Source organism: Mustela nivalis (genome assembly GCF_964662115.1).
Source record: "Mustela nivalis genome assembly, chromosome: 20".
NCBI classification, from domain to species: Eukaryota; Metazoa; Chordata; class Mammalia; order Carnivora; family Mustelidae; genus Mustela; species Mustela nivalis.
The window spans coordinates 6,851,830-6,877,229 of NC_139039.1; the positions used below are offsets into that span (position 1 = coordinate 6,851,830).

At 32.8% G+C, this 25,400-nt stretch overlaps 1 protein-coding gene across 5 annotated transcripts in view; it reads right to left on the reverse strand.

The window, feature by feature from the left end:
• The window catches only part of ADAM2 (ADAM metallopeptidase domain 2), a 142,177-nt gene that overhangs the window by 26,131 nt on the left and 90,646 nt on the right, over positions 1-25,400 (reverse strand). For all 5 annotated transcript variants that reach the window (XR_014306693.1, XR_014306694.1, XM_082715328.1 and 2 more), the window contains exons 12-16: positions 23,148-23,328; positions 19,176-19,274; positions 18,868-19,063; positions 12,099-12,204; positions 4,889-5,072 (exon numbers count right to left, since the gene is read on the reverse strand). Coding sequence is in view for 3 of the 5 variants with exons in the window: in XM_082715328.1 (XP_082571454.1) it covers positions 4,889-5,072; positions 12,099-12,204; positions 18,868-19,063; positions 19,176-19,274; positions 23,148-23,328 (766 nt within the window). In the remaining 2 variants the exon portion in view is untranslated. The remainder of the gene's footprint in view (positions 1-4,888; positions 5,073-12,098; positions 12,205-18,867; positions 19,064-19,175; positions 19,275-23,147; positions 23,329-25,400) is intronic.

The window sequence follows — 25,400 nt, forward strand, 5'->3', positions numbered from 1 at the left end:
CAGAGAGACACACAATATTAGAACTAATAAAGAAGTTCAGCAAAGTTGCAGGATACAAAATCAAGACATAAAAATTGGATGCATTTCTACACACAAAGGGTAAACTTTCTGAAAAGGAAATGAAATTATCAGTTCCATTTATAATATCAACAAGCATAAAATACTTAGGAATAAACTTAATCAAGGATATAAAAGACATACACTGAAAACTACAAAACTCTGATGAAAAATATTAAAGACACAAGTGGAAATGTATTCCATATTCAATAATTGGAAGACTTGTATGGTTAGGGTGTCAGTACTACTTACTTAAAGTGAAATGCAGATTCAAAGCAATCCTTATAAAATCCCTTGGGTTTTTGTTTATCTGTGTTTCAGAAATAGGAAAACTCATTCAAAAAATTATTATAGCATCAAAGGACCACAAATAGCTAAAAAGGTCATTCAAATTTAATAAAAAGTTGTGTAATCAATAAAATGTAGTACTGACAAAGACAGCCATATAGACCAATAGAAAGGAATGAAGAGTCCAGACATAAAGTCTTGGCTATATGGTCAAATGACTTTCAGTAAGGCTGCCACAGAAATTCAATGGGGCAAAAAATAGTCTATTTAATAAGTGATGCTGGAAAAACTGGATATCCACATAAAAAATAAATGAACGAGGACCTTTACCCTACACCATAAATAAAACTAACTATAAATGTATTCTAGGCCCAAACATCAGTACTAAAACTATAAAACTCCTCAAAAAATACTGGGGAAAAGTTTCACGATATTGGGTTTAGCAATGATATCTTGAATATGGCACAAAAAGCACAGGCAAAAAGAAAAAAAATAGATAAATTGGATTTCATCTAAATTAAAAACTTTTGTGTATTAAAGCACACTATCAACTGTTAAAAGAATCCCATGGATTGGGAGAAAATATTTTCAAATCATATATCTGATTAAGATTAATATTTAGAAAATAAAAAGAATTACTAAAACTCTCAAAATTCAATTTTTTTAAATGAGGAAAGATTGGGTATAAACATTTCTCTAAGAAGATATGCAAATATCCAATATATAGAGAGATGCTCAACATCACTAACCATTAAAGAATAAAAATGATAATGAAGTACTACTTCATACTTATTAAAATGGCTATTATAAAAAAATGAAAAGAACAAATGTTGGTGAGAATGTAAAGTCACTGCAACCCTTGTGCATTGGTGGCAGAAATGTAAAGTAGCAGAAAATGGTTTGGGAGTTCCTCAAAAATTAAACAGAATTGTCATACGATCCAGAAATTCCTTTAGGTCTATAATCAAAACAAAACAATATAAACAAAACAATCAAAATCTGAACAGAGATTTGTACACCAAAAGAGGTAGAAACCTTTTTTACAACAGTCAGAAATAAAACAAACCAAATATCCATTTATATATAAAAGGATAAGCAACATATGCTCTAAACATGCAATGGAATATTATTCAGACTTAAAAAGGAATGAAATTTTGATAAAGCAACAAAATGGATGATTTTGAAAACATTATGTCAGGTAAAATAAATCAGACTCAAAAGGATAAATAGTGTATGATTCTACTTGGATTAGGTAACTAGAATATGCAAATTTATAAAGACAGAAAGTAGAATAGTGGTTATCAGGGCTGTGGGGAAGGCTCATTGGAGAGTTATAGTTTAACGTTTACAGAGTTTCAGTTTATAATGATAAAAATTTTCTGGAGATGAATAGTAATGGTAGTTGCACAACAATGTGAATGGACTTGTGCTCCTGAACTGCACACTTGAAAATGATTAAAGGGGTAAATTTTAAGCTATGCATGTTTTACCACAAAAAGTGGTATGTATTTTATATTTGGTGTTTTAAAAACTAAGATAGGAAATACAGTCTCTAAACTCATATTGTGAGAACAGTATATACTGGTATTTATAGCAAACAAGGGCATCCTAAAAGACAATATACGATTTGTTAATATATGGGGAATATACAGTCTAAACAAATTGAATTATTCTCCATGGTTGAAAGGGTGGTGGGAAAGCAGAATATTTATTTAATACACACTATAATGTGATTAAATGTAAATAAAATGCAAGATAAGTCTAATTAATGTAGACAGAAAAAAATTGAAATTCATTTATTATAATAAAAAAAGCAGTTTGGGGAGGAGGGGCAAGATGGTGGAAAAGTAGGAGACCCTATTTCAACTGGTCCCCTAAAGTGAGCTGAATATCTCCCAGAACTCTCTGAACACCCATGAAATCAGCCTGATGTAAGATTATACACTTCCGGATCTCTATGGAGACAAAAGACGTCAGTGGAGAGGTAAATTGGAGTGGGAACACTCCGACTGATATTGGAGGATAAACTGAAGGGGGAGGGAGCCACCAGAAGTGACCCATTGGAAAGTAATACACCAATACAAAAGTGCCCTGTGATTGGGGACCAGAATTAACTTTTATTAATTAGCCAGTGTATGGCTAAAAGCACTCAAAAAGAACAAAAGATCTTAAGGGGCAACTGGTGGAATCAGGTGGTCACAGGCAGGGGCCTAAGATCACATTCCCAGGACGGTCACTGCCAGTGATCACCCATGCCAGAGAGAAACACCCATGCAGAGCCTCAAGTCCGTGGTCCCTGAGCCAGGGGTTTCCCGCTGCTTGCACTACTGCTCAGGCTGGGCGGACTCCTGCCCCCACCTTAGACAGCATGGTGTGGACGCCAGACTGCGATCTCTAGGATCACAGCCGCAGGGTCTGAACACTCCCAGCCTATGCCAGAGAGAACCCTGAATGATCTCTGGTTGGGATCCTACTGTGACAGCCTTCTGTGACATGTATGATCCCTGGACTGGGAGTACCTGGCGTGGCCTGGATTCCAGACAGCAGTCCCTGCAAAGGCAGCCACCAGAAGCAGGCTCCCCAGACCCACTGGACGGTGGCTGGGGTGTGCACCACCTGTGGGAGGTTGCGTTGTTCAGAGGAGTTTGCAGAGGGGGAGTCTGTGTGTTCTGGATCACCAAGTGAGGAACAGTCTGAAGCTTCTCTTCGAGGTGGAGATCTGGGTGCAAATTCTTTCTTTGCTCTGACCCTCTGAAAAGCCACAAAAAGCCACCAAAAAAAAAAAACAAAAAAAACCCCACAACAAAAGCCTGAAAAATCAGTTTCCACAGAGCCCAGTCCCTTGATAACCTGCAGGAGGACTCAACCCAAGCAAGATTGTTGGGAGAACAATGCAGCAGGCCCCTCCCACAGAAGACAAGCCAAAAGAATGAGAGGAGAGCCACCACAGGGTCCCCATAAAACTATAAAACCCCAATATCATTGAAAAACAACATATTAAGCTCCCAGTATTGTATATTTCATAAATACAACTTTTTTTAAATTCGTTCTCACAATTCTTATTCTCTTAATTTTTTTAGCCTACTTGCAATTACAACTAGAGGTTTAATACAACATATTCCATAATAAATCCAATATAAATCTTACTTTGGGAGTTCATTTTGACTGGGTTTTCTCTCTTTTCTTTTTCTCTTTCTCTTTTTTCATTTTTCTTTCTTTTTGGTGGTGACTTCTAATTGCTCTGAAAATTTCCAGGGTGCACCTTGCCTGGATTGTGGTTGATATATACAGCGATACATCCCCTCGACCACCTCTCACCAAAATGACTAGGAGAAGGAATATCCAACAGAGGAAAAATTCAGAGACTGTGCCCTCTGCCACAGAACTACTGGATAGGGACATAAACAATAAGTCAGAAAGGGAATTCAAGGTAACAGTTATCCAGGCAATGGCTAGATTGGAAAAAAACATTAGTGACAACATAGAATCTCTAAGGGCAGAAGTGAGGGCTGACCTGGAAGAAGTTAAAAATGCTATCAATGAGATCCAATCTAATCTAAATACTCTAACAGCTAGGGTAACCAAGGCAGAAGATAGAATTAGTGATCTAGAAGACCAATGGATAGATAAGAAGGATCAGGAGGAGGCCTGGAACAAACAGTTTAGAAGCCACAAGAGCAGAATTAGGGAAATAAATGATGCCATGAAACATTCCAGTGTCAAAATTATTGGGATCCCTGAGCGAGTGGAGAAAGAAAGAAGACTAGAAGATATAGTTGAACAAATTCTAGATGAAACTTTCCCCAGTCTGGGGAATGGAACAAGTGTTTGTGTCCTACAGGCAAAAGGAACCCCCCAAGATCAATGACTCTAGAAAGACCTCCAGACACTTGATTGTGAAATTCATGAATAATTTTAGACAAGAAGTCCTAAGGGCAGCCAGGCGGAAGAGATTCCTTACATACAGAGGAAGGTCCATCAGAATAATGTCAGAACTGTCCATAGTACCTGGCAAGCCAGAAAGGGCTGGCAAGACATATTCAGGACACTAAATGAGAAGAATATGCAGTCAAGAATACTTTATCCAGCAAGGTTAACATTCAAAATGGATATAGACATAAAGATCTTCCAAGACTGGCTAAGTTTAAAAGAGTTTGTGACCACCACTCCGGCACTACAAGAAATACTAAGGGGGAGCTCTATAAAAGAAGACAGAACCCAAGAGTAACATAGAATATAGAACAGAAATTTATAGAGACAATCTATAGAAAAAGGATTTCACAGGCAATATATTCAACAAATATACATAATTTCCATGAAAAATATATGAAATAGCCAATAAAATATTTATAGAAAAATAATCTGTGTGCGAATGAAGATTTAAATTTTTTTCTTTTTAAAGTTTCTTTTTTTATTTTTGAAATCAAATGTGCAATTAAATTATGAGAAAAATTTTAAACATATATTTGAAAATAGACTTTAAAATGTTAGGAATAAAATAAAGTAAATATTAGGAATTCATTTGGGAACAAAGGCCACATACCTTATTAACACCACAAATAGTTCCTTCTTTTACCCACATCATTTCACCATTACTAACACCATCTGGAAAATCCAAAGCAACACAGAGGAATCCATTTATATTGGCATAAATAGTAGTGGCATTTGGAATTTTTACTATTTCTTCATTTTTATGTAGACATATTAATTTTCCACACAGCAAATCCCTAAAATTTATGAATAATTGAAATCATTAGACTTTAACAAAAAGATATTGTACTATAATTTATAAAGCAAAAATATTTAAGTAAAGCATTTAAGGCGTGCAAAAAGATGCATGCAATTAATTATAAAATAACAGAAACAAAAGTATAAATACCTTGACTGCATTGTTAAAAATAACAGTATTTTAATAATTTTTAACTACTTCACAGTTCACCTGATCACTTTCTTGGTAACAATTCCATCACTCTTTTTATTTTTTTCAATTTTTAAGGATAAGCAATTCCAAACTTACTCCATTTTTAAAAATTGATAAAGTTAATCTAATTACCAGCCTCATTGAATTTTCTTTTCCCTGTTCAAACATAGCACCTACTCTCAGAATTATGGGTTCCAAATAGACAAGAATGTGAGATTCACATTCAAAAACCATTATATAATAAATACTAAAATAAAACCATGAAAGATATCACAGGAAAAGTGATATTATAATGAGAATATAAAAAAGTATTAAAAGCAAAAGAGCAATAATAAAATTTAAGATAGACTTTCCAAGAAAAATAATGACCAAAAGATTACTGAATGGGAGTCATAAAAGAAACAAATTGTCTTCCCACTCTATATGCAGAGAAAATATCTTTCAAAATGAAACATGGCATTTTCAGACAATAATTAAGAAAATTATCACCAGCAGTCCTGAACTAAAGAAAATATAAACCAAGTTCTTCACACTGAAAGAAACTTAATCTAAGTGGAAGTTTTGCAGAAGTACAAAATGTATATAATTTTATCAGATTGAGGAAGTCTCTTTTTAGTCCTAGTTAGACGACAGTATTTATCATAGCTCAGTGCTAGATTTTGTGATAAGTTAGACACAAAACCAAAAACATTGTGCTGATAAATGTAAATGAGAAGGCTATAAGAGAAAGGGAGAAGATATATTTAAATCATCTACCCCAAAAACAAATATAAAACTGGTCAAATTTGTCAAAACAACCACTTCAAGGCTATAAAATCTGATCAAAACAAAAAAAAAAAAGTGGAAATCATTTATGAAAAGCTGCCATAAAATCAAGAATAGTGGGAGGTATGATCTTTTTTGCTGAGTCTGCTCCTATGTCCTCTCCCAGTTGATGCTGCTATTTACCAGGGCATGGGTGGCCATGAAAACCTTTAAATTAAATGTCAGAGGAGTGGTTCTAGATTTGGTGAAGAGAACAAAAAAACAACAACAACAACAACAAAACACCTATCAACGCTTTGAATGAAAGTAGCCAATAAGGTCAGAAAAGAATGTAAAACCAGTAGCACCATGAGCCCAAGATTGAGGTCCCAATTAGGGTTAATGACAGATCAGACCGAATTTAAAGGCATGATCCTGGAAACAATAGTTCCATAAAGGGTGGTGATAAACTCTCCTCATATCACATCCCTAGCTGACAGGGAGGCTGCATTTCATGTGCCAGAGGGACCTGAGAAGTGATGAGAAGTAACACCAGTGGGAACTTTAAATTTGCCTAAAGTGTAAATGTGCTCCCCAATTACAAAGTAAAGCCCAAAGCCACATGATTCTAGTGATAAATTCTATGAAATGAACAAAGAAAACATAATTCTGCACAAATATTAACAGAAAGTGAAAAATCAATGTAAAACACCACATTAATAAAAGAAAGGAAAAGAACCATATGCCCATTTCAATAGATGCAGAAAAAAAATTTCAACAAACTACAACATCCATTCATGATAAAAACCCACAACAAAATAGGGATAGAGGGAACACACCAATATAATCAATATAATCAAGGTCATTTATGAAAAACCCACAGTTAATAAAATCCTCAATGGGGAAAAACTAAGACCTTTTCTTTTCTACAGTCAGGAACAAAACAGGCATGTCCACTCTCAACACAGTTATTTGATGTAGTACTGGAAGCCTAGCCACAGCAATCAGAGCATAGAAGAAGGAGAAGAGGAAAAGAAATGAAAGAGCGAGCGCGAGAGAGAAACAAAGAAAAGGCATCTAAATCAGCAAGGAAGAAATAAAACTTTAACTATTTGCGGATGACATGATGATGTATAGAAAAGACCTGAGACTCCAAAAAACTGATAGTTCCAATACACAAATTCAGTAAAATCACATGATACAAAATCAAGGTACAGAAATCTGTCACATTTCTATTTTTTATTTTTTAGATTTTATTTATTTATTCTACAGAGAGAGATCACAAGTAGATGGAGAGGCAGGCAGAGAGAGAGAGGGAAGCAAGCTCCCTGCTGAGCAGAGAGCCCGACGTGGGACTCGATCCCAGGACCCTGAGATCATGACCTGAGCTGAAGGCAGCAGCTTAACCCACTGAGCCACGCAGGCACCCCCACATTTCTATACAAAAATAATGAAGCAGCAGAAAAAGAAATTAAGAAATTAAGGAATCAATCCCATATAAATTGCACCAAAAACAATAACAGGAATAAACCTAATAATAATAAACCTAGGAATAATCCTAAACAAAGAGGTAAAAGGTCTGTACTCTAAAACTATAATATAAACACTGATGAAAAAAATTAAAGATGACACAAAGAAAGTTATTCCATGCTCATGGATTGGAAGAACAAATATTGTTAAAATGTCCATATTACCCAAAGCAATCTACACATTCAATGCAAACTCTATCAAAATACCATCAGCATTTTTCACAGAACTAGAACAAACAATCCTAAAATCTGTATGGAATCACAAAAGACCCCAAATAGCCTAAGCAAACTTGAAAGAGAAAAGCAGGATGCATCACAATCCTGGACTTCAAATTATATTATGAAGCTGTAGTAATCAAAACAGTACGGTACTGGCACAAAAATACATACATAAGTCAATAAAACAGAATAGAAACCCAGAAATGAACCCACAACTACATGGTCAATTAGTCTTCAACAAAGCAGGAAGGAATATCCAATGGGAAAAAGACAGTTTTGTTAAGGAATAGTGTTGGGGAAAACTGGACAGCAACATGCAGATAAATGAAAGTGGACCATTTTCTTACATGATATACAAAAATACAAAGTGGTTGAAAAACCTAAATGTGAGACAGGAATATAAAAATCCTGAGAAGAAAATAGGTGGTAACCTCTTTGACACTGACTATAGCAACTTCTAACTACATATGTCTCCTGAGCAAGGGGAACAAAATCAAAACAATACAAAACAAAAACAAAAACAAAAACAAAACTATGGAGGCTTCTGCCTAGTGAAGGAAACCATCAACAAAACTAAAAGGCAACCTGCAGAATGGGAAAAAATATTTGCATATATCCATAAAGGGTTAGTATCCAAAATATATAAAGGACTGATATAACTCAACACTCAAAAAACAAATAAACCAGTTAAGAAATGGACAGAAGACACGAATAAACATTTTTCCAAAGAGGACATATAGATGGCTAACAAACATGTGAAAAGATGTTCCACATCACTGATCATCAAGGAAATACAGTGAGATGTCACCTCATATCTGTCAGAATGGCTAAAGTCAATTACACAAGAAATAATGGGCTATGGTGAGAATATGTAGAAAGGGGAACCTCTTGCACTGTTGGTGGGAATGCAGACTGGTACAAGCCTCTGGAAAACAGTGTAGAAGTTCCTCAAAAAGTTAAGTTATGATCCAGCAACTGCACTATTTCGTATTTACCCTAAGGATACAAAAAATACTGATTTGAAGGCATGCTTGCACCCCTATGTTGTCAACAGCATTACCTACAGTAGCCAAACCATGGAAATGGTACAAGATCCACTGACTAATGAATGGGTAAAGAATAAGTGATATCTGTATATAATGGAAAATATTACTAAGCCATAAGAAAGAATGAAATCTTGTCATTTGCAATGATGTGGATCAAGCTAGAGTATTGGGCTAGGTGAAAGAAGTCAATAAGCAAAAGACAAAGACCATATGATTTAACGTGTATATGCAAATTAAGAAGCAAAGCATTTGAGTATAGGGGAAAGGAGAGAGAGGGAGAGAGAGAGAAACCAAGAAACAGACTCTTAATTATAGAACAAAGTGATGGTTACCAGAGGAGAGGCAAAGTGATGGTTACCAGAGGAGAGGTAGGTGGAGGGAGATGGGTTAAATAGGTGATGGGGATTAAGGAGTGCTCTTGTGATGAGCATCAGGTGTTGTATATATGGTTGAATCACTAAACTGTATACCGAAAACTAATATACTGTATGTTTACTAGAATTTAAATAAAAACTTAAAAAATTAAGATTTTAAGAGCTTAAGTTAGATTAACAAAAGTATATGAATTATATCTTGTAGAGTTATCACTATGTTTTTTAAGGTATATGCAGTATTTTAATGAAATGGATATCCTGAAAATTATGTCTGGTAGATAATGTGAACATCTATTTATAGTAGATGTTATACCATAAAATTTTTATTTGGCTTATGAATAGTTTTGGAGGTCTCAAATGCCACACACCCACTGATATATCAGAGGATTCAACAAATTGTCCTGCACCAAAAGTGGGAAGGGAGACAAAGACCAAAAAAATATATACAACATGTTCTAAAAATAACATCCTAATCAGCAAAATCTTAGCAATGATGAAAATAGAGATATCTTAGAGCAATTTCCTATGGCCTGAACTTTTCTGCTTTGGGGCAAAAAAGGAAAATGGAAAAGAGAAAACAGCTTTTGACATTCAGGTGTAAGTATTAACAGCAAGACATGAGAGCTGTTAGAGACTGACTTGCACTTATAGCTAGATCATCATGAGTAACTGTTGAATATAAGCAATTTTGGGAATATTAACTTTAAGCCACGTCACTCTGTGACCATAAAGGATCAAGAAAAAGAAAAATCTGTTCCATAAGTTCTGTCTTGAATATGGAGAGACAAGCTATAAATGTTGCCCAAACAACAAAACTACCAAACATCCCTCTTAGCTAACTAATATGAGTGACTGTTACTCATTATCAGTTACAACTTTAACTTCTCTCCAGTCTTGCTTATTCATATATAAGATTATAAGTACTTTGTGGTGTTTAATCAAAAATAAAATTATTTCTTTGAGTTCATGTTTTAAATACAGAGATACATGAACATATAAGTAATTGTGTGATACATGTATGTGCATATATTACATGTATGTTCTAGCTCTGTTGACTAAGAAGGCTTAGAGGTAATGAAAGACAGAGGAAATAAGCACACTGGTGTCCAAATATTTATTTTTTAAATATTTATTTTTAAAATATTCTTCTCTACTCAAGCTACTTGGATAAATAGCTGAATCCAGAATAGGGGTAAAACAGGAGCTTAGAACACTTTGTGCTAGAAAAATGTGGAAGTTCTTGAAGAATCATATACATTTTTGAAAATGAGAACACTGTGGCCAAATAAGAGACTCTCAGTAGCCAAATTGATACATTTGAAAAAGAATTGACATAAGTAATAATAGTAATGTATTCTATGCTATTGAATAAAATAACAATTGCTGAGTCTGAACTGACATAAATAAATACATAAACAAACAAATAAATAAATATAGTGAAGGGAATACTTCCTACAGTACATTTCTAATTTAAAGGCAGAGTCAATAATGGAGTTAGAAATCAGCAATGGATTTTAAACCTAGTGAGTCTAAGTTTGAAAGGGAACAGAGTATGTCCATGGTCTCAATATAATTTAACCTAAAATATCTAAGATTGAGAAAAAATGTCATGTACCCTTTAAAAATTGCACCAACACATACATCACTTCAGTAGTAAGAATGCCAAAATGCTTAATTTGAGTTTAATTATGAAAAATATCCATCAAAACCAAATTGAGGGAAATCTTTAAAAAAATTAGTCCATAGCATTAAAAAAAAAAAAAAAAAAAAGAACCACGGCAAAGAAAAAAATTAAAACAACAAAAAAAATTCTAGATTAAAGCTTAAAAATACATTATGACTAAATGCAAATATATGACTGGATTAGTTCCTGAAAAAGGCAAAATAAGTCTAAATATTTCACTGAGACAATTAAAGAAGTTTTAATACAAACCATGTTTTATCGCTACAACATAGTTATGTAAGAAAATATTTTTATTCTCAGGAAAGACACATGATTTATTTAGAGGTAAAGGAGGATAGTTTTCAATATTCTTTCAAATGGTTTAGGAAAATCATTTTGATGACATAAGAGGAAAGTTGGAAAAAACAAAAGGATAAATAAAACAAATGAAGAAAATGTAAACAATTGGTAAACCTGGATAAAAATATATGGGGAATCTGTACTATTCATGCAAACTGGAAGTGTTTTACAGAACTTTTACTATCAAACCAATTTTGAAATCATATCAAAATAAAATATTATAAAAACAGTAACATTCTAGATCTAAACATATATATATATTAATTATAAGATTTAATAATTAACTCTCCTACAGTGCATACTGTGTGTCAGTCCCACTCTAAATATTTTCAATAGAGTATCTAAATTCCATACTGGCATTAGCCAAATGGTGTTAGTGGAATTAATATTCATATTTTACATATGAGAAAAATAATGCACATTATCACACAAGAAGGTAAGTAGTGGGATTAGTATTTGAAACAAAGATGTATGGCTATAGAGCACATGTTTTAAACATAGTGCTTTACTTACTGGATAGTAAAAATTCATGCATTTCCATTTAATCACTGTAAGAATGCTCATCTTTTGTAAAATTAAAGTGACAGTATGCAAAATAAGAATTTTAAGTTTTAATTGGTTAAGTCCACTTAACCAATGTTTTCAATGCACCAATATAAATTAAACACTAAGTGGGAAGGTATAAGGGATAAGTGAATATATGAGAAAGAGCAGTATAAATATTCTATATTAAAGCCATTTATAATTTATGGTCTCACTTTTTTTTTTTTATGTCTCACTTTTTGATCAAGTAATATTCTGACTACTCATATGCTTAATTATCTTGTGCTATTTTCTAAAAAACAATAAATTTAAAGCAATAAATAGAATTTCTCAGTTAAATTTCTTAAAGCTTACTGAGTTTTACACTGTATGTATCCTGAAGGAGTTGAACCACAGTTCCCAGATATATCAGCCTTAGAATTAAGATGAGTATAACACTCTTCAGGAGCAAATTCTGACTCTGAAAAAAAAAGAGTGTGGTTAGCCATATTAAGCTTATATTAATTAAAAAAAAATAAAATAAAATAATTTATTAGTATATTTGAAATTCTGAAATTGTTCACAATTTATTATAGAAAATATGACCTTAAAATGTTGAAAACAAAATTAGATTTAAGATTACACAAAATCATTTCAATTAAATATTTAAAAATTGAAAGCAAGTTGCCTCGTTAGTACAGTAGGTAACTCATCAGTCTCATAAATTGAAAGCACTCTTGTCTACTATCCAAAAAGATATCTTAAATTTAACCATGGTGTGCAGTTTATTTTGCTCATTTTTAGTAAGTCTAGATATCTATAAATGTATAAGAAACTAAAAATTGATCTAAAAATTGATTTATTGATCAAGAACCTATTTTGCATAAATGCCTTTTCAAGTCAAACTATGAAATTAATATCTTATTTTTTCATCATATTTTCCTCAGACCAAAAAATCTTGGGGAGTCATAATTTTTATATTCACTATCCAATCCATGTACATGATTTGTTCAATTCTCAGAAGAACTAACCTACTTAAAGAGCAGTTTATTTCTTATAACTTCCATTAGTTCTATTGTAGTTGAAAGATTATCCCAAAAATCTCTGATAGAAAGATTTAACCACTGCATTGTGGTGCTGAAGAAAAACAGCACACCTAAGAGGATCACAATGGATACATCAGGATCTCAGCTGAAACTCCTACAGTCTCTTGAACTGAAAATAAGGCTTCATTTTATCCCGGAGGTCATTTGGAAACCTAGTTATGGGTGAGAAGTCATAATTATATGTTTAGCTAATGAACCAGGCCCTTGATGGTAGACATAAAAATAAGCCAAAGTTGAAAGATCTTTATAGCTATAGTAATAAAATTGAAGATCCAAGGAGTCTCAACATATAGTTTATTATCCCCTCAAAGTTTTTTCCTGCTTCTAAACATGTGAAGAACAGGAGATTAAGCCATAGAGATTCTTAACTATAGGAAACAGAGGCTTCCTGGAGGGGAGATCAATGGGGGAATGGGGTAAGTGGGTGATGGGGACTAAGGAGGGCACTTGATAAAATGAGCACTGGGTGTTACATGCAACTGATGAATCACTAAACTCTACCTCTGAGACTGCTAATACACTATATGTTAATTAATTGATTTTAAATAAAAATGTTAAAAAAAATAACAAAATAAAATATAAGGAGATGACTTCCATAAAGCAGTGTGGATTTTTCTGCCATTTCTGAGTTGTGGTTATGTATCTGCTAAGGGAAAGAGTCTCAGGAAATGTAACAACTCTCAGTTGAAAACCCGGAAGAGTTATGCCATAGAAACAACAGTGAACTAGACAGACTGAACTTTATTTAAACTCTAACAAAATCATAATACATATAAGTTTCTGATATAATTAAAGTGATTACACTCTCATTTCATACACTTAACAGAAGAAAAAGATGGATAATAATAGTATCCATGCAAAAAGCATTTTAGAATGAAAGCAGGCATTCAAAAAGGCAAAAATTGAAAAAAAATGAAAAAAGTTAACTAGAAATGTGTCTTTATCATTCAAGAAAAAAATAAGATAAAGATATCTACCTACATTAAAATAGTGGAGAAAGAGAACAATGATACATATATATGAAAATTAATTACAAAGATATAAATATGCAAGACAAGTATCAAAAATAAATATATTGAATTAATTTCATGGAGAGATAATTAAATACAAATTAAAAGTTTAAGAAAATCTATATAATAATATAGTATTTACACCAGAGTTCCAAGAAACTCACAAAACATTAAGAAGAATTAAGCACACACATCCAAACATAGTATGAAGATTGGTTAAAAAAAAAAAAAACCTACAGAGAAAATCCTGATGGTTCAGGAAAAAGAGACACAATTTGACAGATTTTCTTTAGAAAATTTGGAAACCATATGACAACAGAGGAACATCTTTAAAATGCTAATGGAGATAAGGTTTCTAATTCAAGATGGCAACGTAGGAAGATTCTGAACTCAACCTCTTCCATGGGCACACCAGATCTTCAGCTCCACATGGAAAAATTTCATCTCAAAAACACTAAAAACTAACTGAGCAACTCATACACACTGGGCAAAGGAGAAAAAACCCTCTTAGAATTTGGTAGAAGAGGCTGAGGCACAGATGTCACCCCTGACATAGTGATCCACAATCACTAAGAAATATAAAACCCAGAGCAATAACACGAAGAAAGCTGGAGTGCCTATACCAACATCACAAAAATGCACTAAACAAAAAAAAAAAATTACTAAAGACAACCAAAAAATTTTTACAATGATAAGAGAATCAATCTGTGAAGAAAATATTACAGTTTAAACATTTCCCCTAAGAAAAAAGCTCCAAAATCTACAAAATAAAAACTGGCAGAAGGAATAAACAAAAATAAACCCAGATTTCTGTCAACTTTCAGTAATGGACAGAACAAATAGATCAGTAAGGAAATAAAAAATTAGAACACTAAAAATGAACTAGACCTAAATCTGTAAAACATTCTATCCAACAATAGCAAGATACATATTCTTCTCCATGCATATGTGAGACCAAGGCAGTTAAAGAAATTGAAAAGGACTGAAATCATATGAATTATGTTCTCTGAATATCATGGAATTCAGTTAAAAATCAATAATAAAAGTGCATTAGGGAATGTACAAACATGACTATTTAAAAACACACTCCTAAATAACCATAGCACCAAAGAAACAAATCTCATGGGAAATTAGAAAATATTTCAAAATGAATAGGAATAAAAACATGACATACAAAAATTTATGAGAAACATTGAAAGCAGCATTTAGAAATTGATATCGGTAGATGTTGAAAATAGGAAAGAATATTTCAAATTTATAAGCTAGAATTCCATCTTAAGATACTAAACAAAGAATTCTAAACAGAAGGAAAGAAATAATAGGAATTATAGCAGAAAACAATAACATAAAAAACAAATGACAGAAAATCAATGAAACCAAAATTTTGTTCTTTGAGAAAATCAACAAAGCTGATGAATTTGAATTATTAATCAGGAAATCTCCTGCAATGAAAAGGCTGAGTGCAGATGACTTCATTGGTAAATACTGCAAAATTTTCAGACAACTGATACATTACAGATTCTTTCCCAAAATATGAATAATGAATTGCATCATTCACTATGACTTATTAAAACAAGCCATTTCAAAAAAGAAAAAAATTAAAACAGTATCTCTCACAAATATAGACATAAAAACTTCAAAAAATCTATGGAATTTAAGAAACAAAACAAGTGAACATGGTGGGCGTGGGGGAAGAGAGGAAAGCAAAGAAGCCGACTCTTAACTATAGAAAACAAACTGATGGCTACCAGAGGGGATGTGGGGAGGTGGACAGGTTAAATAGGCGATGGGGATTAGGGAGCACATTTGTGATGACCACTGGTTACTGCATGGAAATGTTGAGTCACTATATTGTGCACCTGAAACTAATATATTATACTGTGTGTTAACTGAAATTTAAATAAAAATGTTTTTTTAAAAACCCAAAGATTAATGCCCTTTATGGAGAGTGACTTAAAAACCTCAACAAAATGCTAGTAAACTGGATTTTAAAGCATATTAAAAGCCTTATACTTCAGGGTGCCTGGGTGGCTCAGTCAGTTAAGGATCTGTCTTTGACTCAGGTCATGATACTAGTGTCCTGGGACCGAGCCCTATGTCAGAGAGCCTGCTTCTCCCTCACCCTCTGCCAACTCCCCCTGTTTGTGCTCTCTCTATAATAAATAAAATCTTTTAATTTTTTTTTAGAAAATAAAAAACAAAAGCATTATACTTCATTTACCAAGTGAGATATTTTCCTGTAATACAAGGATGATTCAATATACCAAAAAAAGTCAATGTTATACACCAAAATAGCAGGATAAGTGGGCTGGGGGGCGGGAAACACATGATCATGCCAATTGATGCAAAAAAAATTAAAAATTCAATACATTTTAATGATAAAAAACACTTCAACTAGAAGTAGAAAGAAATATAATATTCAATATAATAAAGACCATCTATGAAAAACACAACACAACACTCAATGGTGAAAAATTGAAACCCTTTCCTCCAACAAGGAGCAACACAAGGATGTAAGATTTTGTTACTTATTTAATATAGTAGAAGTCCTAGTCTAGAGCAAGAGCAAATAAAAGAAATAACAAACACATAAATTGGAACAGAAAAAGTAAAATTATCTCTCTTCACAGTTCTCATGATTTCATATAGATAGAAAACCCTAAGGATTTTACACATATACACATAGACACACACAACTAATAAATTCAGCAATTTCAGGATAAAAAATTAACACATGAAAATCATTTGTATTTTTATACATCAGCAATGGAAAGTCTCAAAAGGAAATTAAGTAAAATATTTGATTTATCAATGTATCAAAAGAAAAAATACTTACAAATAAAATTAACTAGAAAAGAATTGTAAAATGAAACCCACAAGATGTTGCCAAAGAAAATTAAAGGAAACACACCAACAAGTGGAAGGTTATCCCATGTTTATGGCTTGGAAGATAAACTATTTAAGATGGCAATATCACCCAAACTGACCTACTGTTCCAAAGCAAACCTTATCAAAATACCAACATGTCTCTGCAGAAATAGAAAAGTCCATCTTAAAATCTGTATGGAATCTCAAGTGCCTCAAATACAAAAAACAATCTTGAAAATGGATAACAAACTTAGAGGTTTTATACTTCCTGATTTCAAACCTTACCACAAAAGCTACAGTATTCAAAACAATGTGTATTTGCATATTAACACAAAGACAGATATTTATACACTAATAGAGACCCCAGAAGTAAATCCTTCCATATATGCTAATAATTTTTGAGATAGGCACCCAAACCATTCAATTGGAAAAGACAGTCTTTTTCAACAATTGGTGTTAAGAAAGCTGTATATACACATGCAAAAGAATGAAGTGAAATGCTTACCTACATGATATTCTAAAATTAACAAAAATGGATTAGATACAAATGTAAGAGCTACAATTATTCTTTAAAAATGATGGAGATTAAGGAGATTAGATAAGCACTGGGTGTTATATGTAAGTGTCGAATCACTAAATTGTACACCTGAAACTAATATTTCACTGTATGTTAAGTAACTGGAATTTAAATAAACACTTTAAAATATTTTTTGTATGTATAGTTGACACACAATGTTAAATTACTTGCAGTTATACAACATAATTATTCAACTTCTCTAGGCATAATACTAAAAACTATACAATACTTAGAAGAAAATATAGAGGAAATGTTTTTTGACATTGGATTTGGCGATTATTTCTTGGATATGATGCCAAAAGCCCAGGCAACAAAACAAAATATAGATCAAAATTTTAAAAAGATTTTTACATGAAAATCGACAGTGAAGCCAACTTTAATAAATATAGAGTTTCAGTTTGGAAAATTGAAAAATTTCTGGGGATGGATGATGGTAATGTTTGTAAAGTAACATGAATACGTTAATGACACTGAACCGTACACTTAAAAATAGTAAAAGTGCTTTTATGTTATTCAGTTTTTTCACAATGAGAAAAACATTCAAGTATATATCTTTCTTCAAAATTTTCTTTGTGGTTCAAATCACCCAGTTCCTTGGGAGAGCACTTCACCATTATATGTTTCTTTTCTTGTATCTGTGTGTTACCTTTCTCCAAATCAATATTCATTCTATGTGTATTTTGGGAGTGGATAAACACTTTGCAACTCCTTTTTACCCAGAAATTAGAGTAGGCATTTACCTGTTACCATTAAGAAAAGTTTTACCCACCCAGCTATTTTTATGAGTATCCTGAATATTTCCTCTGTCAATTGCTCTTGCTTCTCCTGATAGAGACATAACATGCTGCTGTCATTTCTGCTGTCTCCATCTACTTCAGCAAATGATTCTGTGTATATTTTGTACCATGGCTTTCCTTTTTGCTTTCAATCTTTCAATGATTTCATTGTTACTGGATCTTCATGACCCCTTTTAGGGATTTTCATAAGCTTTTCTTGCAGTTCCCAGGTTCAAATGCGTGTATCTGGTTGTGTGTATCTGCATGTATGATTTAAATTGCACTCATATGCCAACTTACATTTATGGCCTTTAATGTCCATACCCATATGTGTTTATTTTATGTTTACTAAGAAAACTGTTTATATGGCACAAGTGAGGAAAACGTAATTTATGTCCAGTCTGCTTTCTTCCTTCTCAAATGAAGATCCCATGGATTTTGAATGTTTCCCTTTATTATTCTGTGGAAACAATTCATAGCTCTAACTCAAGACAACTTGTCTGGGGCGCCCTGGGTGGCTCAGTGGGTTAAAGCCTCTGCCTTTGGCTCAGGTCATGATCCCAGGGTCCTGCTTCGCTCTCTCTCTCTCTCTCTGCCTACTCTGTTAAATAAATAAACAAAATCTTTTTAAAAAAAAAAAGACAACTTGTCTAATTTTTTTCTTACAGTATTTCTTCTTTCTGTAATCCTTTAAAATATTTATACTAAAAAATCACATTATTTTTTAAAATCACAATTATGTATCAATTTCTATTTTTTTGGTGTCCAGAAAAACACATATATGGGAAATCAAATTATGATAAATACCTTCACCAAATACAGCTGTACATTGTTTTATCCCACTTATACAAGTTCCATTCAGACAGAGCCATTGGTTATCGCCACATGGATGCCCATTCTGAGCATAAAAGTTTTCTTGGCACATCGCAGATGATCCATTGCAGAATTCAGGGAGATCGCATTCATCAGTGGGAGGCCTACATATTTTTCCTATTGCCGAATACTGATGGGGTGAAGTAAATGACATTGAATAAAGCAGAATGTGAACATATAAATATTATTAAGAAGATGACTTTGTTCACATAGGCAGTTAGAAAATTTAAAAAGACTCTTACTTGGCAATTTGAACAGCATTTACCAGTGTCACAGACTGAGCCAGCTTTCAGTGTACATGTGGCAGGATTACAGCATGTGTTTCCCTGAGTTTCACAATCCTGAAAGGCAAACCAAAGGCTCTGAACTATCTTCCAATTTTTAATGGTAACAGTGTATTATATAATATACAGATAGATGCCTAAATCCCATGTTGGCAAACATGAAAAATAAAGCCACTTATTGATTTACATAACAGATATTTATTAGTTACTACTCAGTGCTATCTTGTGTATCCCTAGAGTAGGTTTGACTATATTGGTAGTAGGACTTTCTGAAACTTTATGAAGCAAAACATCAAGCTCTCTGGTGCTTGTAGACAAAGAGACAATTAAATACAAGACATAAAACAAACAGAAGCTATGATATATCAATTTCATTATAGTGACTAGTTCCTAATCAACTCTTATGAATCTACTGTATTTTAATAATTCTGTAACTTTTATGGGATGTCCAAAGTTTACTTTACTTTTAATACTCTAAAGACAAAAAGCTAGAAATGATATTTCTAAACGTGATTGAAATTATCACCATTATATCACTTATCTATATCTTATTATGCCTTGGTTAATGCTATGATTCATCCATGACTAGTGATTTTGTTTTTAAAGATTCAATTATTATGCTTAATAAAAACAACAGATAAGAAAAGATGCTAGAGAAACAATTTTTACACACACACACACACACACACACACACACACTTTTTGAATTCCCCAGGATTTGGAATAAGTTAATTGGACAAAAGTATCAATAAGAAAATAACAAATAATAAAAATTAATCATATTATAGCATAATACTTACTAGGGTAAACTAAATTTGCAGTATTTTCCAGAACTTATTTTGTTCTTTCCAGAACAATGTCATTGTTATTGCTATTTATATGGGATTCCAGAGAATCAAGTTATATCACAGGGACTAGCTCAATTATATGACAGTTAATAGAGCTAAGATACACAACTGTGAATTTTTACTAGAAATTTTCAATTTCCATTCAGACCCAAACAAGAAAAGACAAGTAGGTATTGGGAAATAATTTCCAAAAAACACATCATCCAACTAGGACTCTAAAAGCTCACTTTCATATTGGGGAATGTACACATGTGTGACTAGCTACTGTTATAGGGAACAGTAAACTTCTTTCATGTCTTGATTTTTTCACATCCATATGCTCATCTTGAGTCTCAGGATCTCTCTCCCTTACAGCATTCCTTTTAACTCCCACTTCCCTCCAATTCAGCAACTTTATCTAAGACTTTTGTGGGTTAGAAAACATGCCTTTATTGGTTATGTATGTCCAAATATTTCTTACTTAAATATTGACCTGTATTAAAATATTCAAAGCCACAAGTGTGCCTCATTTTCTTGTTGATTTGTGAAAACTGTATCTATTTTCCTGAATGCCAGCAGATCTTAGGTTTGGAAGAAATATGAGCATACCTTAGTTTATTGGGCTTCACTTCACTGCACTTTGCAGAGATTACATTTTGTACAAACTGAAGGTGGTAACTCTACATGAGGCAAGTCTATCAGCATCATTTTTCCAACAGTATCTGTGTCACATTTTGATAATTCTTGAAGTATTTCAAACTTTTTATTTATTATTATATTTGTTATGGTGATCTGCTTTGAGTGGTTTTTGATGTTACTATTGCAATTTTGGGGAGTGTCATGAACCACGCCCATTTAAGACAATAAACTTAATTGTGTATGCTCTGTTCCACTGGTGAGCTGTTTCTCTTTCTCCCTCTTCTCAGGCCTCCCTATTCCCTGAGACATAACAACATTGAAATATGGCCAATTAATAACCCTGCAATGACCCCTAAGTGTTCAAGTTAAAGGAAGAGTCTCGTGTTTCTCACTTTAAGTGAAAAGCTAGAAATTATTAAGCTTTGTGTGGAAGGCATGTTGAAGGCTGAGATAGGCCAAAAGACAGGAGTCTTACACTAAAATGTAAGCCAAGTTTTGAATGCAAAGGAGAAGTTCTTGAAGGATATTAAAAATACTTGCTTCACAAGGAATCAAAATGGACTTAATTGCTGATGTGGAGAAAGTTTTAGTGATCTGAATAGAAGATCAAACCAACCATACATTTCCTTAAACCAAAGCCTCATCCATAGAAAAGAACCAATTCTTTGCAATTCTATGGAGGCTGAGAGAGGTGAGGAGGCCGCAGAAGACCCTGAAGCTGGCAGAGGTTGGTTCATGAGGTTTAAGGAAAGAAGCTATATCCATCACATAAGAGTGTAAATTTAAGTAACAAAGTAGAAACTGTAACAAGTTATCTCAAAGATTGACTAAGAGAAGTAATATAAGTGGCTACACTAAACAACAGGTTTTCCATGTAGATAAAATAGCCTTCCATTGAAAGATGTCACCTAGGACTTTCATAAGCAGGGTGGAGAAGGTAATGCCTGGTTTCAAAGCTCAAAGAACAGGCTGAGTCTGTTGTTGGGGATTAATGCACCTGATGATTGCTAGTTGAAGTTAATACTAATTTACCATTTCAAAATTTCCAGGGCCCTTAAAAATTATCATAGATCTACTCTGACTGTGCCTTATAAATGCAAAGTCTGGATGACAGCACGTCTGTTTACACCAAGGTTTAGTGAATATTTTAAGACACTGTTGAGACACACTGCTCAGAATAAAAGAATCTTTTCAAAATATTACTGCTTATTTACAATGCACCTGGTCACCCAAGAGTTCTGGTGGAGATGATGTACAAGGAGATTAATGTTGTTTTTATGATTGCTAACACAACATCCATTCTACAGTCCATCAATCAAGGGTAACTTCAACTTATATTTCAAAAGGTTATAATTGCAATACAGAGGATTTCTCTAATGGACCTGAGCAAAGTTGAAAACTTTGTGGAAAGGACTTACCATACTAGGAACCATGAAAAGTATTCAGAAAGCATTAACAGAAGTTTGGAACAAGTTGATTCCAACCCTCATGAATAACTTTGAGGGGGTCAAGTCTTCAGTGCAAGAAGTAATTATAGAAGTGGAAATATCAAGAAAACAAGTAAAGCCTGAAGATGTGACTGAATCACTAAAATCTCATGATAAAACTTCAACAGACAAGGAGTTGCTTCCAACAGATTAGCAAAGAAAGTGGTTTCTTGAGATGAAAACTACTCCCACTGAAGATGATGTGAAGACTAATGAAATGACAACAAAAGATTTAGAATATTACATATATTTGTTGATTAAATAGCAACAGGGTTTGAGAGGATTAACTCCAATTTGAAAGTTCTATTTTGAGTAAAACATCATCAAGGCTTACAAACTGTTTATGAAAGAATCAATCAATGCAAGGAGCTTCATTGTTGTCTTATTTTAGAAACTGCCACAGTCACCCAATCTTCAATAACCACAAGCCTGATCAGTCAGCAGACATCTGCATTAAGGCACGACTGTAACTTGCTGAAACCTCAGATGATGGTTAGCACGTTTTTAAGAAAAAAAAAAAAAGTACCAGCAAATGTATTTAGAAAAAAAAAAAAAGTATTTTTAATTAAGATATGGACCTTTTTTTTTAGCCGTAATTCTATTTCACACTTAATTGAATATAGGATAGTATAAACACAGAACTTTTATATGTACCAGGAGAACAAAATTTATTGTGATATTCACTTTATCATCATGGCCTGGAATCAAAGCCACTATATCTCTGAGGTATGCCTATATTCAGGAAGAACACACTCAAGAAGGAAAGTAAAACCTAGGTCAACTCAGAGAATTAATGACCTTGAAAATCACCTGTATGGATAATCTACAAACCACTGAATCCATATACTGATATATAAGTGCACTTATCAGCTTATTACAATATAAAAGTGAGTTTGACATATGAGGGAAAATGACCACATAAAAATTTATAATTTTTCAAGTAATTCTGCTATATATTCTTCCAAATGCGTACTCACCTCTGCACTTCCACAGTCACATTGTTCCCCTTGTTCTACTTCTCCATTGCCACAAACTGCCGCTTTGTATGACGGATCTAAGTGTGGCTGATTTTGAAGACAATGGGACTTCGGGTTTGAAATAAAATGCGCAAAATCCTCCATGCTGCAGTTACTAAAGCTCTTCACACCCCTGGAATGACTAAACATACATCAAACATCAAATTTTTATTAAGTATTGCTTCATACATTGTGCCTAGACTTGGAATAAAGCTATTTTATCACATTCCACAAGAGTCAGAATTCTTAATTTTGTTAGTGTCAAACTTTTATTTTCTGTACAAAGAAAGTCAATTGTGCAAGAACTTATATTAAATATCTTTAGTTACAATGAAATAATAAAATTTTATTCTTATATTACACTCACTCATGAAATTATTTCCTCTTATAGCTCCTACCTGAGAAAGTACTCCATTTCATTTGTTTCTTTTTCTTTTCATGACTCAAAAATGTTATAATAGCCTGTGTTAACGAAAGATTGGATTTTTTGTTTCTTTTGTCTATATTTATTTATAGATGATCTTATTCAGCACTGCATTTTGAATAACACCTATACCTGACTGCTCAGATAATTGTTTCTCTGACTTAAATTGCCTAAACTTGAGCCCAGTGTCTAATTCTTTATTCAGTAACATTTAATAATAATGATATTAATATTTCAGTGCAATAGTTCATCTCCATCTATTCACCAGTGATGTCCACTTAATGTTCAACTGGCTAAATAGTACAACTAACATACACAGGCTGTTTCAGTACATTATAGGATGTATGATGGTTCTAAAATTATATCTCAAATAATAAATTCCCTTGGACAAGAAAAAAAAAAAACAAGATAACATTTCTAAGCACACATCTAAAATACTACTCTTTTAAGTTTGCTACTCTTTATTATTTATTTTATTATTTGTTTTAAATTACTACCCTTTGTTCTTTTAGTGACATTTATTTTTCTTTAAAATCTATATTAACAATGAAAATATTATTCATTTGCTCATTATCTTCTCTAAGTTTTTTAGCTCCAGGAGAAAAGGCATTCCAATCCCTTTGTTCTCTAGCACAGAATACAGATTTTAATGTCTTTTTAAAAAATAAATGAATCTATGGTGGAAGCCATCTGTTGTAAATAGTACATTCTTTGTTTGCTGTTACATTATGACTTTTATTATTCTGAATAGTATTAACACACGAAAAGATTATATTCAGAAAGGTTTATAATTTGATGACAGATATAGCCAATGTGAAGTTACTGGATTTTTAGGGCACTAGACTCAAATCATAGTCCTTTGGGTTAGGACAGGGAAATGTTATATACATGAGGCTCATGAACAAATCAGGAATTTTTAATGGTTACCAATTATTTTTTAGAGGTCACATCCAGGTTGAACATACTGTTCAGTTATAATAAGCACAAATAATGGATTTATTGTTACATTGCAAATAATTCGGATGATTTCTATCTAAATACCAAAAAGCAAAAGCAAAAAAAAAAAAAAAGTGATACAGCATTATATTACTTAAAACAAGGCAATATAATATATGTTTATTATGTGTAACTGGTTTATAGGGAATACACTTCCTAGTAGTAAAATCAATGTCACTGAAGGAAAATATTAATCAAAATTATATCCAACTAGAGAATTTATTTGCAGCTTGAATCTTTGCAAACATTTGTTAGGCATTCCAATTCTCCATTCTCTGTTTTCCTTGATAATAGATCTTCTGATTTTCGGTTGAATATAGGACTTCCTTGTACAATCCTTACATTTCTTAGCCTTTCATAAAGTTAGGAGTATACGTCTATAAATGTGAGATAATCAGCGTATGTTTAAACACCATATGTTTAAATTCTAGAAAGTAATGTTGACAACCATGCTTTCATTCTATTGATGACTACAATTTTTGTTAACGGTTATAGTTAAAGCTTCCATCATGAACTATGAGATGATCTTGGATAAGAAAGCCACTGTGTATAAATTAATGTGAAATTAATAGTGAAATGTGCAATTAATATAATGCTAATTCCCAAAAATAAAATTAACTTTTTTTTATTTAAGCCATTATTACTTTGGGATTTATGTAACTTATACTCAAATCTAAATACAAATTCCATCCCCGAAAATACAGATCTCAATCAGGGCATTGTTGTTTTAATTACATTTCAAACACTCATTTTCTCATCACTCACCACAAAATTGCAAAGTATTGACAGCAAGG